The 17220-nt window shown below is 42.8% G+C and overlaps 1 protein-coding gene across 1 annotated transcript; it reads right to left on the reverse strand.

The window, feature by feature from the left end:
- Positions 1 to 1017: 1017 nt before the first annotated feature.
- Positions 1018 to 2086, reverse strand: LOC126636226 (G-protein coupled receptor 55-like). The gene has a single exon (XM_050308203.1). The coding sequence runs from the start codon at positions 2084 to 2086 to the stop codon at positions 1160 to 1162; it is 927 nt and encodes a 308-aa protein (XP_050164160.1). The 3' UTR covers positions 1018 to 1159.
- Between the last annotated feature and the right edge of the window lie 15134 nt (positions 2087 to 17220).

Below are 17220 nucleotides of genomic sequence, written 5' to 3' on the forward strand. Positions count from 1 at the left end.
CAAGGAAACCTTTGGGTCAGAGTCAGAGCCAGACTTGCAAGTGATATTGTGGTGGTGACACTCCAGAAGTGCTGAATGAGAAAGGTGCAGGCATGCCCAAAAGTGTTTCAGGAAGTGTGCAGTATAGGCTAGAAGGACTTCTCTAAGGAATGAGCTGGATAGAGCTGGTCCAGTCTTCCAGCTGGGAGTGAGGAGAATATCAGTCACTCCCTAATTGTCCGTGAAGCAAGGCTTGCTTTCTTAATTCCCCTCCTCCAAGAAAGAATGAGCAAACAGGCAGAAGAATTTCTTACGTGTGTTACGTCTTTGGTAAAAATACAGTGATGTAGAAACACAGTTACATTCAGTCTTTCACTAAATGCTGTATTTGAAGGGATCCTTTTGGTTTTTCACGTGCAACAGCAGTTTTAAAATTGCAAGGGAAAACCGTGATGATTCCTCAGGGAAGGTAATCATAAACGTTTGTTGCTCCGGAGTTGCTGGTACCAAATGTACTCCATGGGAGTTCCATACTGGGTAACGTGTCCTCCGTGGAAGAGCAGGGGCTGCTGTCCCAGGTAGCAGCCCTGGTCAGTGTATAATGCTTACAGGGGGGAGGATTCACTGTTATCCCAGGCTGGCCAAGCTGTCCAAAGCAGTGGCTCCAACAGTGGCCTTCTGTAGGCTGTACAGAAGGAAAGAGCAGAGTCAGACTTTTGGCTGGACACTGCCTTTTAACTGCCAGATACCTTCTAAGTTAGAAAGAAGGTTTTGAATTGTTATTTCTGTATTTGCCTCAGACAACAACTTTCTGATCACGTTGGCAAAAGGAAAACTGGTGCAGCTATGACAAAAGCTGATTTTAAATGCTTTTCCCGTGATCTGGGTAGTTTCCTCTGGCAAGCCTTTCACATTTAGTAGATACTGTCAAGGCTAATGCTTCTTTTGGTGTCACTCTGTCACTTTGCTAATGCTGGTTCCTTTTCCCAATATTTTTCTCTTTCATCTTTAAAGGGAATAAAAATATGGCACAGGTTCACATTCACTGGAAAAACATTGTCCTTCTCCCTGTGGCACCCTCCCTGCCATGACCCTCCTGCGGTGCCAGGGATAAAGCTGTCAGTGTCCTGTGAGGTAAGGGGGAGCCAAGGAAAAGGTTCTTCCACTGCTGGCAGTGCCATCACCTGGCACAAGGCCTAAACACAGGACATGGTTCAATAACTTTTTTCAGGTGTGTTTTCTCACGAAATTCTTCTGCAGCAAAATAGTAGAAGATGGCATCCAGGCAGCAGTTCAGGTTGGCAAACAGCATAGACACCTGAATGAAGAGGCTGATGCTTTGTTTCAGGCTGCAGTCCCCTATCACACGCTGTCTCACCAGGCACTGCAGGCAGATGGCCAGGTGGACGGGCGTGAAGCATACCAAAAACACCACGAGGTTGATGATAATTACTCGTAAGGAGCCACTGCCTTCTACCTTCTTTTTGGCTTGGCTTTTGTGATTCAGAAGAATCCAGATGTTCTGAGCAGAGCAGAAAACCATCACTGCAAGGGGGATCAAAAATCCAAATATTTCCACGGAAACAATGAGAGGGACACTCCACGCCTCATCTGACATGTTGTGAAAGCACATGAAAGGATCTTTCTTGTGAAACACATACAGTGGGCTGCTGCAAATGCAAGCTACTGCCCAGACAACACAGCAAATCAAGACAGCCCACCTGGGGGATTGGTTAGCTCGACCTTCAAAGGGGTGCCTTATGCAGATGTATCTGTCAACAGTGATGCAGACAATGATGAAGATGCTGACATACGTGTTGACGAAGTAAAGAGCCTGTATGAAGGAGCACAGGAGCCCGGGTGCTTTTGTAACAGAGTAGTACAACTTCAGTGGCAGCGAGAGAAGCAGCAGGACATCCGCAAGTGCCAGATTGATCATGTAAACTGAGGTTTTGGTCTGTTTCTTCCAAAAGCAGCAGAACACGAAGAGGGCCAGGGCATTGAGAACTAGCCCAAGAATGAAGGTGGGGATGGAAATCCCCAGCTGCAGAGTCTTCGCTAAGCTGTCGACGGCTGTAAAATCACATTCCTCGCTGCTGTTGGTCATTTCTCCCCTGAAATGACAGAGAGAGCAGGTTGGAAATGTGTCGGGCTCCTGGTAATGCCTTGACAATCCAGATAAGATACTTCCAAACACAGTTCTGGGCTTATTTGGTTTTGAGCTAGACTCCTGGTCAGCCTTTGGCTATCGTGGGAAGCGAAACCTCACTTCAAGCACCGAGCTTTCTGTTTCCATTTTGAGTGGCTTGATCTCTTATAAAGGAGTCTGATTCTCAATGGCAAGTGGTCAACATCCACTGACTACCGTGCCCTTTAATATAATCCCATTGAGATATTGAAGAGACTGGCCCATTCAAACATACATTTTCAAAAGAGTACTGGCTCTCTCTAGTAACTTGTACATCTGTTGAAACTTCCCTAACACTTACGTTTGTTTCTGTTGCTACACAGAGATTCATTAAATTATGTTTCTATATAAGGCATGTCAATCTGATAGCTGGGATTTTACTCTTATATAGGTGATTCCCTACATCAGTAGCTTTTGCTGATGTGCTTTTACTAAGCCCACATTTACAAGGTATTTTCATTTCATATACTGCTTATATCCAATGCAGTATTTTAAAAGGTCAGATCTTTCATCTAGGTGCAAAATGAGTAAGAGCGTTTTCTCACTTGTGTTTGACTTTCAGCACTGTTTAAATTTGGGGTTTGCAAGTACTTTAGATTTTAACTGATTATCTCAGATAATCCAGCAAAAATTAGCAAATGCAAGGCATGACATCTTCATAATACAGTTTTTAAGAAAGTATAATTTGTGTGGGATTAAGTGTTATTGCTGTTCTTAAAAATATACAAATGTTTTAACAAACTAAACCTTAAAAGTGCTTATTTATAACCTCTCTAAATAAAAATCAGCAAAAATCCTAATAAAGCAGAAGAAATTGATAGTCAAAGTTCCCAGACCAGCTCAGCCAATCAAGTAGCTCAAAAAAAAAATAAAAATTTAGGAGTAAGTGAAGATGTTTTAAGAAGAATTTGATCAAGAGGAGAATCTCTGCTTTGGAGGACAAAAAGTGACAGGTAGCTCTTAAGCAATGCCAAATGGAGCTGAACTTTGATAGAGAAACCAAAAACCAAATAGTCAAAGATTTTTTGTCTGCATGGCCAAAACAAAAAAAATTACAAAGCAGAGAGACAGAGAGATGGAGAACAAGTAGTTCTACTAAACATTAAATGAGGAGATAGCATTGTGTTTTGCCAAGTGTAATACCACTACTTTTCATAGGAATGCTGATATTGTGCTGGAGGTCAGAGGTGAGATGACTTGGGGGAATCAGTGAGTGACAATGGAAATTGCTGTGTCTGAACACAGAATGCACTCAAGGCTTGACATGCTCATATTAGTGAAAAGGTTTATTCCCAGCTCACACTACAGAAAGAATAGGCAGATAATGCTGACAGTTCAACTCAGTAATTTTTATGAAGTATGTATGTTATTAGTGTAGCTGGAAAAGGATTAATCTAGTTCATCTGTTGAAGGCAAGAGTGTCAAATGTGATTAAAGCCATTCTATAACTGTTGAGTCTAAGCTTCACACAGATTTTTAAAGAAAACTTCTACATAAGTCTCTGATAGTTCTTACCAGACCATTATCTTCTTTGATGAAATGTCTGCTTTTTCAAATAAGGGAAAGGCTGAAGATTTTAGGCACTTGCATTTCAGCAAAGTACTAGAAACAACTAAATAGCATTAGAAAAAACAGGGGTTAGAACAAGGGATGTTAAGCAGGTGGTGAAATTGTTACATGAAAGCTGATGAGGACTACAAACAGAGTGGCTGGAGGTTCCTGAGGGGATGCACAAGTTCACTGAGACTATTCCTTGGCCGTGTTTCCCACAGTGACCCCGTTGGGGAGTGAGGGTGACCTGTGGGGAGATGCTGTTGGTCAGGGCCAGGTACAACAGCCACCTGCAGAGAACTGGACTGAGCCTCGTGAGTTGGGCTGTCCCAGCTCTGGGAACTTAGGCAACAGCAAAAGGAAATCTGGATGCTATCAGTGGATTTATCTGCCAGAAACAGAGAACGAAAAGAAAACATTGGTTTGGTCATCAAGATGAGGCTGAATCGGTCCCTTTGAGCCAGCAATGTGTGGCAGTCACTTAGAAAATCACGTTTGGTGTTGCATGACAGGTGACAAAAATTACACTAACCCTGGAGCTGCACTGGTGCCATGTGTACAGGGATTATTGTGGGCAGGTGCTGCTGTCACTGGAGGGCAGGACAGGGAAGGGGACATAGGAAAATTGTGCTGTTGTGTGAGCATGGGTGTCCTGTGATCAAGAGTGTACATCTGGCTGGGGAAAATCGGATTACATTAAACACTTCATGGAAGTGACAAAACTTGTTAATCCAGCACTTCATGTACTAAGTAAATACATCAGAAAATTGTGCATGATGTCTCTTACGAGTCTGACATTTGGTTCTACTTTTATCAAATTTCCAGCTCAGTTTGTGCTTTTCCTTTTGAATTCATTAGTACCAAAGTATGCATAGCATTACTCCAAAAAATGATTGATTTAAAGAAAATGTCAACCAGCCTTTAAATTGGTAATTTCAAGTACTCTAATGGAGTGTCTGATTGTCAAAACCATGATGTTTTTTATCATTTTACCCTCTCAAATTCAAATTTCATGTCTTGAGTAATCCAAAGGAACCGTTTGCAATCAGACCGGACTAAGCAATATTTTTGCTTGAAGTTATTTAAAGTTTCATTTTCATCGACAAATAACCTTGCAGTCATTTAATAAGCATCATCCTCACTGTGTTATCCAAATTATTAACAAAAGTACTGATACTCATCCTGAAAGATACTGAACTGTACCAGACATCTTTTCTGTATGGCAGACACTGATTAGTATCTCAGTTGGTACTCACTAATCATACAGGGGTTTCATACAGATCATGTTTCCTTTGTCTGCCTATGAGAATTTCTGTAGAGATAGTGTGTGAAGCTTGTTTCCTCCTCCTACACCCCATCCCCCAGTGCTGCCAGTTTGTCACAGAGGAAGTCAAATTACTTCTATTTCAGTCATTCTCAGATTAATCTGTGCAGATTTTTACTTACCACTTCTGTGTGCTTGCAAACAGATTCTGTGGCGGGTGATTCCAATGTTTTTTCAAATATTAAAGCCAGGTTTAGTGACTCTGCCTTTTCCCAACTCCTCCCTTTCCACCTTCTTAAGAAACAGGTACCATGGTTGCTCTTTTTCAGTCTTCAGGGGAAAATTTCCCTGTCCTCCACGAGTTTTCTGAAGGAATCTGCTGTGGCTTTAGGATTATTTCAGGCAACTTCTAGAAGCCAAAAGATAACATAAGAACCTGTAATTTAACAGTACTTGAGAGAGCGTGCCTAGGCTGGTTCAGCCTCTGTGTCATTGCTGCACCGTTTGTTCTCAGTTTCTCCTGCTGAGGATTTTCCACTTCCTATGGACTAGTTAAAAGTTAGTTGGGTTTACCCATAGCAGGAGCTCGTGGTTTAGTGAGCAGGAAAGGTGTGCTGGCCTAGGAGACGAACAGCAAGGTTTTACAGTGTTTGCTTCACCAGGTTTTTTACAGCACAGCGCAATCCATGGATGGTTTCCTCCTTGTAGCTTGGATCCGAGTTCATCTGCTCTAGCTGGGATTCACACAAATCTGTGTGGGAGCACAGACTGGGGATGGCAGATTAAGAGTATTCTTACCCATGAAAGCTTCATTAGCAAAAACATCTCTTGTTTACATCTATTTTCTAGAATGTTATTCATGTTAGATATAAGTTATTCTCTTGTTGGATGCGCTAGAAAAGAATAAGATGTCTGAGTGCAATGATGAGCAGCAGGTCCCACACCTGCCATATATTTCAACTGCAGCTGGATAATTTCTTGCCATTTTTTTTCCAAATATTTTGATTGCAACAGAATAGATTTATTACTAGAGCAGATATTTTTCTTCTCTTCGTTAAGCAAGACTAGATGTTTGATCTTATTGTTTGACTTTGTAAGTAATAATCACCTAACTAGCTTAAAAATAGTGTCTACAATCAACGCTGCTTTTAAATTATTGGAAAAATAAAAGTTAATAATTAAAATATGAATTACTTTACCTGAACCCCAGCAAGCAGAGCAGCAGCATTGCTTCAGTCCAGGTTGTTCTATAGAGCACAAGAGCATCTGCTTACAGACCATGCCTTACAAATATTCTTCTAAGTGGCATAACCAACCACATCCTTCTTTTCTTTTCTTCTCTTTTTTTTTTTTTTTTTTTTTTCCTGTTTTAAAAAGCCCTCTGTGCATATTTATATAGACAAGAGAAGGTGGGAAAAGTGTAAAGATTTGAATCCTCAGCTATTTCCAACCAGTAGTCAAATTAGGGTAGGGAGCAGTTTGTCTCTGAAGTCAGGGGTTTCGGCCCAGTCTTTACCTGGTGTGATGCAGCTGACAGCTTTTATGAGCTTGTGGCAGCTACCTCCAAAATTCCAATTATTCCTTGAGCTGGAGGGGAGATGGCAGAGTGGAAAGCTGTAGGATAGGTTGTAATAAAAATAGTGTTTCTTCCCCCAGTTTCTGCTCCATTTGCATACTGGAGATCAGTAGTTTAGCACTCAGAGGCATCTGAAAGATACAGCCACTGATACACACGCAGCTGTTTAACTATTTAAAGGGCATGTGCCAGTTTTAGCCAGTTCAGGTGTGCAAGCCATTACTGTAAGTTGGCAAACAAATGTTCATCCGTGAGAGGAGTGAGGTATATGGAGCACTAAACGAGTGCCTTGTGTGTCAGTCACGTAGCAACCAAAACACACTTTTCTTTGAATGAGTTCTCAAGGCTTTCCCATTAATAAGTTTCTTCCCCTGCTCTGGGAGGAGTGTGCAATGTCCATCTTTTGGAAAGCTAATTGTGCTTGCAGAGCCTGAACGGGAATATGGGGACACTCACTCACCGCTGTGTTCAGGAGAGAGAGGACAAGGGTGGGACCTAAAGCTGCTCCTCAGGTCCTGCTCAGCTGTGGCTTGGCTGGAACAGGCATCAAATGGATGTTCGGGGTTATATAAAACGACAGAATGTACTGAGAAAAAGTTAATACCTGTTTGATGACAATGTGATATCCTCATACACTGTAATTTTATCCCCAAGCAACAAAATTAGCAGAAGAATAAGACCTTAAGCAAAGGCTCATCTGTGTGTGTCATGTGGACACTTCACGTGGATGAGCGCAAACGCTCCGGCTGGAGAGTGAAACTCGCTTGCTAGTGCTGACAGCCCCTCTTCTGACTTGTGGACTGCCCTTTGGCCTTCCACGCTGCAACCCTTTGTAGAAAAACATAGGAATAAAAAACAACTCTAAGTGACATTTTTCAAATTGCAGCCTGGGTTTGGAAGTAATTTGCCTCTCTGCAGAACAAGTAGCGCCAGCATTTGTACTACAGAACTTGAAGAAGAAAAAACTTGCAATTTTCTTCCTGTCTCATCTAAAACTGAGATTTGAAAAAATAAAGAAAGTAAAAAAGCAGAACCCAAACAAAGTTTGGGTAAGCCTCCTGAGAAGATTGCGTGCAAAGTAATTGAAGACAATATGATTCATAGCATTGGAGAAACACATTCTGGAACTGAGAAGTTTCAAGGACTTTTAAACTTCTGTCTTCTCAGAGCTGTGGGCTAGCTACAAGTCTCAGCAGTAGACTGAATTGAGTCTAGACTCACAAAGAAATCTAAGAGTGCAACTAAATATTAGCAGAAAACAAATACTCTGCAACTCTGTGTGACTTCTGAACAAGTTTCTCTGTGTCATGTTGCAGCTGAAGTGGGGTTGCTTCTTTAATCCTCTCACCACAGGCATAATCCAGACTTAGCTTAAAAATGTATTTTAATGCTCTGTGCTGCCTTCGCTCCCAGCAGTAGGTTCATTCCTTGTGGCTCTATGAACTTCTCACTTGGTATCACTTGAAACAAAAAAATCAGCGTTTCTGCACACATCAACCATGTTTTTGCTAAATTGGCAATTTGCTTCTGATACATGTGGGCTTGTTTCTTGTAGGTAAGTATGCAGTTTGTTGGTGTGCACATGTCATCTTTTTACAGGTTGGTGTTTCTGGTTTAAATTAGGACAACTTTTATCTAGAGTGTGTTTAATGAGGGCAACTTATGAATGACTCAGTCCCAGGCCTGCAGATAGATTATTGGCTGAGAAATTAGGGCTTATTTCTCCCTGTCTTTGGTGATGGCTTTGTAGATTCTCAGGTGCTACACATGAATATGCTCAGCAGGAATTATTTCAGTGAGTCCTTTGTGCCTTTATCAGCCAGCACTACTGCTTGATAAATGCTGTGTTTCAGGGCCCCAGGTGGCTGCGTGGCCCTGAGGTTTACAATGGGAAGGAGAAGGCCTTTGTTTATTTCAGGTTTTTTAATTTAAATTAACAACTAAAATGTGCTGGGTGTATATTGTTTGTGCTGCCTAGAGACAGCAATCTTAACAACCCCATTTGCCAACGTTGTGTTCCAGACAGCAAACAAATAGCGGCTGGAGGAACCAAAATCAAACCGAGTAACTAAAAGGAAGTGTCTGAGCAAAAAAATTAGAATGTTTCTGCCAAAGATGAGTAAGGTTCTTTGGTTGGTTGGTTGGATTTTCAAGATTGATGGGCTTTCTCCATCTTTTATGCTCTAGGTGCCGTAAATGCTGTTCTTGCTATGTCAGGCACCACTAGGCAGGACTTGCTCTTTTCAAGGAACTAAAATCTGTTTCAGAGGAAACATTCATACTGTGCAAACCCACGCTCATTTGCATTACAAATGCAAATAGTGTGAATTCTGCTGTTCTTTTTAAGTGGAAAACATATCTAAGCAGTTTTGCAGTCCAGCTTTCACAAATGTCTAAATTATGTGTTTGTTTGTATTTAATGGCCAGAACAGAGTAAGTCAGGTCTCAAATCCAGGATTAGGATGTTCAAGTGCAAATGAACCAAAATTCAAAGATAGAGTCCAATGTGCTGCTGTGAATGACTTTGTGACTTGTTCTCTCAGACAACTATTAAATGTTGTCTTACATAACATGACTTAAACATGCAGAGCAAAAGAACTCCAGAAAAGACATTGCTCAGTAGAAAGCTGGGAGGTGAGTGACACACTGCCTTTGTCCTTCTGAAGGGTGCTGGAGAAAGTGGGAAAACAGGAAGCTTATCAGCCCTGACCTGAGTCTAAAGTGTCTTCCATGTTGTACTGTGACTGGTTTCTGATATTTTTGTGTTTTTAAAGGTTTCAAAAACTGGATGGCCAAAGTGAGTTAAGCTAACAAGTTGTCTTGTTATTGAGCAGGCTACCACAGCTTGTTACCCCAAAAGGGATTGGCCTCCTTCTCTGAAGAGAGATGCTGGGGACTTGATCTAACTCCAGCTGAGCAGCAGAAAAATTCTGGAAAGGAAAACTACGCAAAGAGCTTGTGATGTTGTCACCTCCATCACCTGTACTGTGATACATCTTTTTGCCTAAAGAACAGGTAAAGAACAAGCTAAATTTTCATTGGTGACTTAGAAATTTTTGTTTGTGCTTGAGCTGGAATTCAGTGTTTTCTTTCTCTGGAGGCCTTTTGCCTCACGCAAGTGCTCTTTGAGTTGCTCAGTACTCTCTCATCTTCATAAGCAGTCGAAGCCTGGTGTACAGGGAGCTACCTTAATTGCACAGCTGGGAACTTTGGATGGCTAAGGAGTTGTGTTTTTCTCATGTAGCCAGTTTTATTGAATTCTGCAAAATTTTTTTGAGACTGCAAAACTGGAAACTAGAAAACCTGGGAACTGCTGTAGTTTATAGGGAACAGGCACACTCAGCCTCTTCAAGATGAGGGAGAGACCTTTAAAGACATCTCAGGCCAGAGCAAAACGTCATTTTTCTTGGAGCTGGCCAGCTATGAGGATAGATTTGTTTCTGACTGTATTTCAGAAACCTTACAAAGGTGTGTCAGGGTTGAATGCTAAGAGGAAGGGAACTGGACAGTCTAGTGAGCAGCCAGTCTCACACTAATATGGTTGAGTGAGCAAAACCATGGGAGCAATATTTTAAAGCACAAAATATCTTCGGCTGTTTCTGACTCAGTAAGTTACCATTGGAACACCAAGCATGCAGGGTACCATACCCACTGTCTACAGCTGAGTTCAAATTATCTAATTTTCCACAGTTCAGTTTGGTCTTGCAGAGCCGAAAAGGCCATTTAGACAAGGCCAGTGCCAGCCAGGTGCCAGTGAGGACATGTGCGTCCTGGCCAGTCCATTCCTCCTCTGGGCAGGGACAGAATAAGTTTGTGTATGGCCAAAAGCAATTCTGATCATGGGAGTGCCAAGAGGCTACAGGTTCTTCTTGCATATTTGTAGGAAGGAGCTGCCAGACAAGAGGCAAGCTCAGCTCTAGTGAAACTGTGTAAGAATAGACCCTGCACCCATGTGCTTTGCAGTCTGCTCCACGAGGCTCACCAGCACACCCACCTCGGCCAGCTGGCCGGTCGGGAGGGTTTGTGGTTGCTCAGCAGAGCTGGGCTGGTGCTGGTGAAGCACCAGCAGCAATTGCCATCCACTAAGTTGTATGCAATCCTTAGGGGTTGTTTCCATGGGTCACACACAAATTGTATCTCTTGAGGGGCCCCCGGGAAAGAGAAAAATGAGAAGCTGCTGTGTTGATCTCTTAAAATAGAGAAATACTTTTGTTGAATGGAGATGGCTTGCTCACTGAGCCATGGCACTGCCAAGGAAATGGTAAGTGTGCACAAAACCAAGGCTTCGAATGAAACCACCTGCTAATTTCATAATCAACCAGTAAAGGGAACTAATAGGTAGGAGCAGTGAGGATACAAACCCAGCATCTGTGCAGAAGACCCCACAGCTCCTAACAGGTCTCCTGAGCACTCAGACTTCTGTGGGAGCAGTGAAACAAGGTATGTATCTACTTTGTCTTACCACTCCAGTGCCACTGTGTGGTTATTGCACACTATTCTTTCTTCTGACGCAGGCAGTGATCAGATCAGAGTCATGTAATGCTTGCCCATACACCATATAACATAAGCATTGATAAATTATGTATCTAGATTTTTCTTTTCCATAGAAAAACATTTTCTTCTCAGCCTTTGCATTGCGTTAGTTAACAAAACACAAAATGAGAATTATTCTCTTTGCATTTTCATTCTTCTGTGCATTACCTGAGCACTGTTGACTGGACCATCACTACAAGACAGCAGCCATCCCTGCAGCCTGGCACAGATGGATGCCAGTGCAGGCAGCAGCAGCTGCACTGCACACTTGTGCCCTGCACAGTCATTCCTAAACGTTCCCACAGACAGCCCTGCACAAAGGGGAAGGAGCTGCCTCATCTGCAGGGTTTATGTGCTCTTGATGCTACAACCTTCTGCAAGACTCATTTCTGTTGAATGGCTTGTTCTGAAAAGGAGCTGACTTGCGTGACATTTTTTGCCATTTCCTGTGACTTTTCCTCATCCACCCCTCCTCAGTGTAGGAACTGGCTTTTCTGGAAAGAAAGCCTACCCACTCAAGCCTACACACAGCGGATAACAGTCAAATGAAAATCAGAGACTGGCTTAAAAGGAACATTTTCCAGACCTGAGATGTGCCCTGTTTCATTAATGTGTGTCATCTTTGCACTCGGGGTCTTTCCCATTTTAGCTTGTGTGCTGCCAGGCACGCTGTATTGGCTTTGACCAGTGTGTGTTCAGCTGTGCATCAATAAGGCACCTCTCAAAGCATGTCTCAAAGGAGCGAAGGTTTCTGTTCCAGGGACGTGGCTGTTCGAGCTGCCAGCTGAGGATTGTTTCTTGTGCTGGTATTGTCTCGCCTGGACGGTGGCACTTAACACACCCATGGCTCTCGTGTTTTCTTGGCTTGGTTTTCCTTGTGGTTTCTGCAGCCTATACATAGCATGAATTCCTCCATCACAGCACAGAAAGGTGCAGTTATCATTGCAGACACTCCAGCCTGTGTCCTCTCATCTTCGATCATTTTAGATCTCCGAGGGTATAAGAACTGCTGTAAACCTCACTGCTGCCATAAGAGTGTCCAGACAGTTTCCAGGGCACCAAAGTTCCAACTTGAGCCATTAAGTGGCTTATCATGGAGATGCAGTGAGTGCTGCAGGGAAATAGAAAGTGCCCAGAGAGACCTCATCAGATAGCCAGGAAAGAAAAGTTTAAAAGTTTAAGAAAATGCTTGCAGGAATTGCCACTTTACTTCAGCATCACAGTTCTGAGTGACTGTCATTTCTGGTAGAGGAACTACTTCCCAACAGTGCCATCTTTGGGTAGTTTGTGAGCTGGATAAGAGGCATCAAGGTGGAACTTGACTTTTCCTTTGTTTGATGCTCTCTCTCCCCACATACTAAAAAATGTGTGTATGTATTTGTGTGCACATCAATATCATAATGACTTATTAACAGTAGTTATGTTGCTCATGTGGGTTGCGTGCTTATTAATTTTATGAGCGTCCTTTTGCTCTCATCTCTCCTAATGTCTTGGCCAATCCCTTTTTATTGCAGTAAGATAGCTAGGCTTTGAGAGAGAGCTCAGTTTGATGCTGCTGAAAATAATGTCCCTTTATGAGGGCATGGCTTTGTCTATTCTCCTTTGGAAATGGCAATGAGAAAACCTCCTTATTCATTCCATTGTAAAAGTGGTCTTTGCCTTAAAGAGAATTGGCCATCCTTGTATCTGGCATCTGAAGAGGACAGTAATGGGGTCAAGTTCAGTAAGCTGTAGCTTATTTCTTCTATGCATATAGGTTATCTGCCCTTTCTATCTGCACATGATTAGTATTTAAAATATAACCAATTTATCTTGGTCTCATGGTCTTGGATGCTCCAGAAGGGGGAACAAGCTGCAATGTGCTGCATCCCAAGAGAGAAAGGTACTCTGGCTTATTTCTCTGAGAATGGGAGATCATCCTCCTCTGTGCACAGACAGGTTGTAGTGTTTGAGCTTAACAGTGACTGATCCTTCCTTCTGATGTTAGTCTAGCTGAGTCAATATGGCTGCCTTTGTTTTGGCTGCCTGGCATAGCCCAGTGTCTTTACACACAAATTAGGATGACTGCATGGCTTTGGAAACAAAAGCAGTGCACTTCATTTATGTATAATCATGCCATTTACACTGACAACCTTCTAGCTTTGCACTTCAAACCAAATACTAGAGATTTATTTGAAAAGCTGGAAAGGTCCCTTCCCTTTAGCACAGGTGCATTCCTATAAATAGCCTGCAGGGGAAAGCCACATAACATGAAAGGCTTCAAGAAAGCAATTTGCAGGAAAGTGAAAAACCTCAAACAGATGAAAAACTTCTCCAATGAACTAAAGTTACAGTGGCAGAAACTATCATGTAATCAGGTGCAGACTTGATTTTTTTTTAAAAGGGAAAAGAAAAAAAAATTTAAAAAGCCAAGGTTTCAGAAAAAAAAAAGTCTTGAGGGACAAAAGTTTTGGCAAGCCTGGGATGACAACTTTTGAATTTCAGTGGACACAACTTCCAAAAGACCCAGTAATTGTCTGAAGCCCAGAGTGGTCTGGCCTGCCTGCAGAGGTAGGGAGTGTGTGCATCTGTCTCTGTGGTAGCCAGGATGGTCTTCACTTTAAAAATACACTTTTATCACTTTGCATCCAGCTAGAGTTATGTTGGCTGCGCAAGTGTTCTGCCAGTTTGTTTGCCCCCTCCCTCCCCTGGTAGCGAGGATGGATTTAAGGAACACAGACACCAACTTTAAAGAATAAGTATGTACATTTACTGTAGTGCAAAATAATTAAGAATTACAAAAGAAGCAGTGGCTTATGAAAGGATACACTTATCAATGCATCTAATCATTACTACAAAATGTCTATGGTGATTAAGAGAGAGACACTTCACCAGTTACCCTAAGTACTTCTCATAATACGGACCACACTTCAGCTGGAGAGGCCCCTGATCACAGTGAAGGAGAACCCCTGCCTTGTAACTGGGAAATCCTCCACAGTGCATCCACTCACAGGTGAAGCTTCTACCTTTGCTGTGAGAGGGTCTAGCTTATATAGTGTTAAAAAAACCCAGCTTACATCATTTGATAAGTGCAGGAAAATAATATCTGGCTTTATTCTCCCCCTGGTTTTCCTCTTGGGCCTGGCCAGAACCCAAGGCAAAATCAGGGAGTCAGTTTGGACAAGCTTCTATTCAATGCCTCACTGCCTTGACTAGTCTCTAAAAACAGAACTTATGGCTATGCTGATATCTCAAATACGAACAAGCTGCGGCCATGTGAGGCCCTACTGTTTTTCATGGCCTTGGACTGAAAGAAAAGGCATATTTATAACACATACAGGTCTTACTACTTATTGATAATATGCTGTGCTAACAGGTATATGTGTGTATTCTTAAAGCATCACTGAGGATTAGATAGCATCTTAGTTAATAAGCAGATAGATGGCTAAATACAATACCAGGCTAAATATAATATTAGGTTGCAGAGTTCATCTTACAGGTCAGTTCTGGCTCAGGGCCAGTCCTTCAGGCCCTTGCATTACAGCAAGGTGAGTAGGCTGGACACCAGCACGGCCGCCCACCAAGATGACACTTGTTGTACGTTATGTAGAGGTTTGTCGTGCTACAGTGTCCTGAGCATGGAGGCCTTGGAGGATTTGGATAAAGGCCATGAATGTGTGCTGACTAGTTGTCTTTCTCCAGGAAGGATGACCTCCAGTTTTTTGCTACAAACCAGGACCATCCTAAGGGACTGCCTCGTCTGTTTGGAGTAGAATGAAGAGCGTGTGAGCAGAGTGCAAGTGCCAGCTTCTACTAAAAAACCCCTTGTGTGCTGTTACAATAGGCTGCTCTGAATAAACCCCATTTCTCCCTGTGTTGGGTGGGAATGGTGATTGCTGAGATCAGGGTAGTTGTACAGGGATTGTACAAGTGGCCAAGAAATTTGTGAAGGTAGGTTATAGTGTAGGAATTTAATTGTATTGTTGCCTTGAAATCTTGTGCTTTTGGACTCCTCCCTGTCCCCAGGAACTATCTTACATTTATGCACAGAGTGTGAACTGGTTTGTTCCTTGCAGAAGGGCTTTAGCTGTGATGCTTGGCTTAAATTTCCTAGGCCAGAGGAAGACATTCCTTTGCAAAGTCTTTCACTGAGCCTTAATGTCCAATTGGGCTTGTTCTGGAGCAGCGAGGTAAACACTGCCAACCAGCCAGATGTGTGGATGTTTCTCCAGTTCCACCTGAGATTTGCAATATTCCTCAAACAGCAGGACTTTGCCACTCCAGATCACAGCCTGAGGATCATCTGCCAGTCTGAAAGATCAAAGCTTCCCTGGAGGTGCCTTCAGCTGGGGAGGGACTTGGAGCCTGCCCGTCGGAGTCTGGTCCCAGCTAAGGCCTTTGCCACTCCATCAGGGTGAGTGCTGGGAATCTTCCAAGTGTCAGTCCCACTGCTCCCCGAGGATGAAGCTGCTGCCTGCAGTGCTGCCGGAGAAGGGCAATGTGATGGAGCCCCAGGGCTCTGCTCAGGGCTGCAGTGGAGAGGGTACAGGGCCTCCTCGGGTTCTGAACAGCAGAGGGCAGCTGTGGCCTGGGGAATATACTAATTAATCAGTCACTAGTTAGACATATGTTAACGATGACTTGGTCATCTGTTTAGCACTGACAGAATCATCCTGTCATGCATGAGGTGTCACCAGAGTCACCAGGCAGGTTCCCGGCTGTCTGGCTGTGACCTTTCACTGTCTCGGCGATGAACTTTATTCCTCGTTGTTCCATAGAAATGTCTTAAACTGAGGTTCATTTAAAGCCAAACAGTGTTGCCTCTCAGCTTGGTCGTTCTGAAGCACAGCAGCAGCCTTGTTTGTGCTTGCAGAGCTCACAGCTGGTAGAGCTGCAGCACCTGTCGTGTCCCTCTGATCTTGTGCAGGGGTGGGGAGAAGCACCAGCTTTCATAGCTGGTGGGAGGGGATTTACCTTCACGGTGCCTTCTGATAGTTCTCTGACAACTTACAATCTAGAAACTGATGAAAAAGAACCAGAGTTTTTGCATGAGAAAGCAGTACTATCTCCAGATCTCTGGCAGGCTGTCTCCTAACAGGGACTAGGGTAATTCATAATGGTATAAAGAAAATGTCTGTAGTTTATGACTGTAAGAACAGACTCTTTTACAATTATATTTCCCCATATTATTGTAAGTGTTATGAAAAGTGTTTCTCTAATCATGGTCACCTAACCTAAGACTTATTTATTTCAGGAATGAGACAGTCTATGAGACAGTGGAATTGACTGTAGTATTTCAAATAGTGTTGACAAGTTGAATAAATGGTTTGGAACAGAAGGAATTCAGTGAGGCATAAAGACATATGCAAAGTTTTACACATAGGAATAGTTGTGAGTACAAATGTGAGATATGGGTGAGCTTGCATGCAACATATCTGAAAAAAGAGGATCTGCATCTTAGAATAAATTGCAAATGGAGCAGTATGGGAAATGAAATGGAAGATTAGGTTGCTGTAGAAAAAAGTCAACATGATTATGGGATATCAATTGTTTAAAGATTTATAGAATAAATAGTTTGCTATATTCACTGTGCTGTAGGAAAAGAAGCAACGATTTTACACTGCACTTGGAAATGCTCTGCCTCGAAATTCGAAGAAACCCTTTAATGCTGAAGGTAGATGAAACCAGACAGACCCCTTCCTGCGAGGCGTTACACAAAGCAGGTTAGACAAAATTCTGCTGGCTATAACATGGGAATGCTTGAGCTGGCCTTTCATTAGATGGTCTCTTCCAGCCTTTTCTACAAGCCTGAGCTCTCACATGTGAAACACTGAGGTGAATTAGAAATCACCTTGGATATCGTGACTGCTACACGCTTGTTAATGTTAAGGAGGGCAGAGAATACCCTAATTGCTTGTACACTTTGAGTACAGATCAATGTAATCCCAGAGTGGCACAAAGACTCTTCTTGGTGTGAGTCCTTCTTTTCTGTAAGTGGACAGTGGCCTTTTACCAGGTGGCAGAGTCACTAGATTGCTTTGTGCCATGCCCAGTTTGGCACAGGTTTGTTCCCTGATCTCAGCAGTGGCTATAGCTGACTGGGTTCTGGAGTTCCCCCATACATCACTGCACTCCATAAAAAGAAACCCA

Source organism: Myiozetetes cayanensis, unplaced genomic scaffold (genome assembly GCF_022539395.1).
Source record: "Myiozetetes cayanensis isolate MyiCay16 unplaced genomic scaffold, myiCay2020 scf13, whole genome shotgun sequence".
NCBI classification, from domain to species: domain Eukaryota; kingdom Metazoa; phylum Chordata; class Aves; order Passeriformes; family Tyrannidae; genus Myiozetetes; species Myiozetetes cayanensis.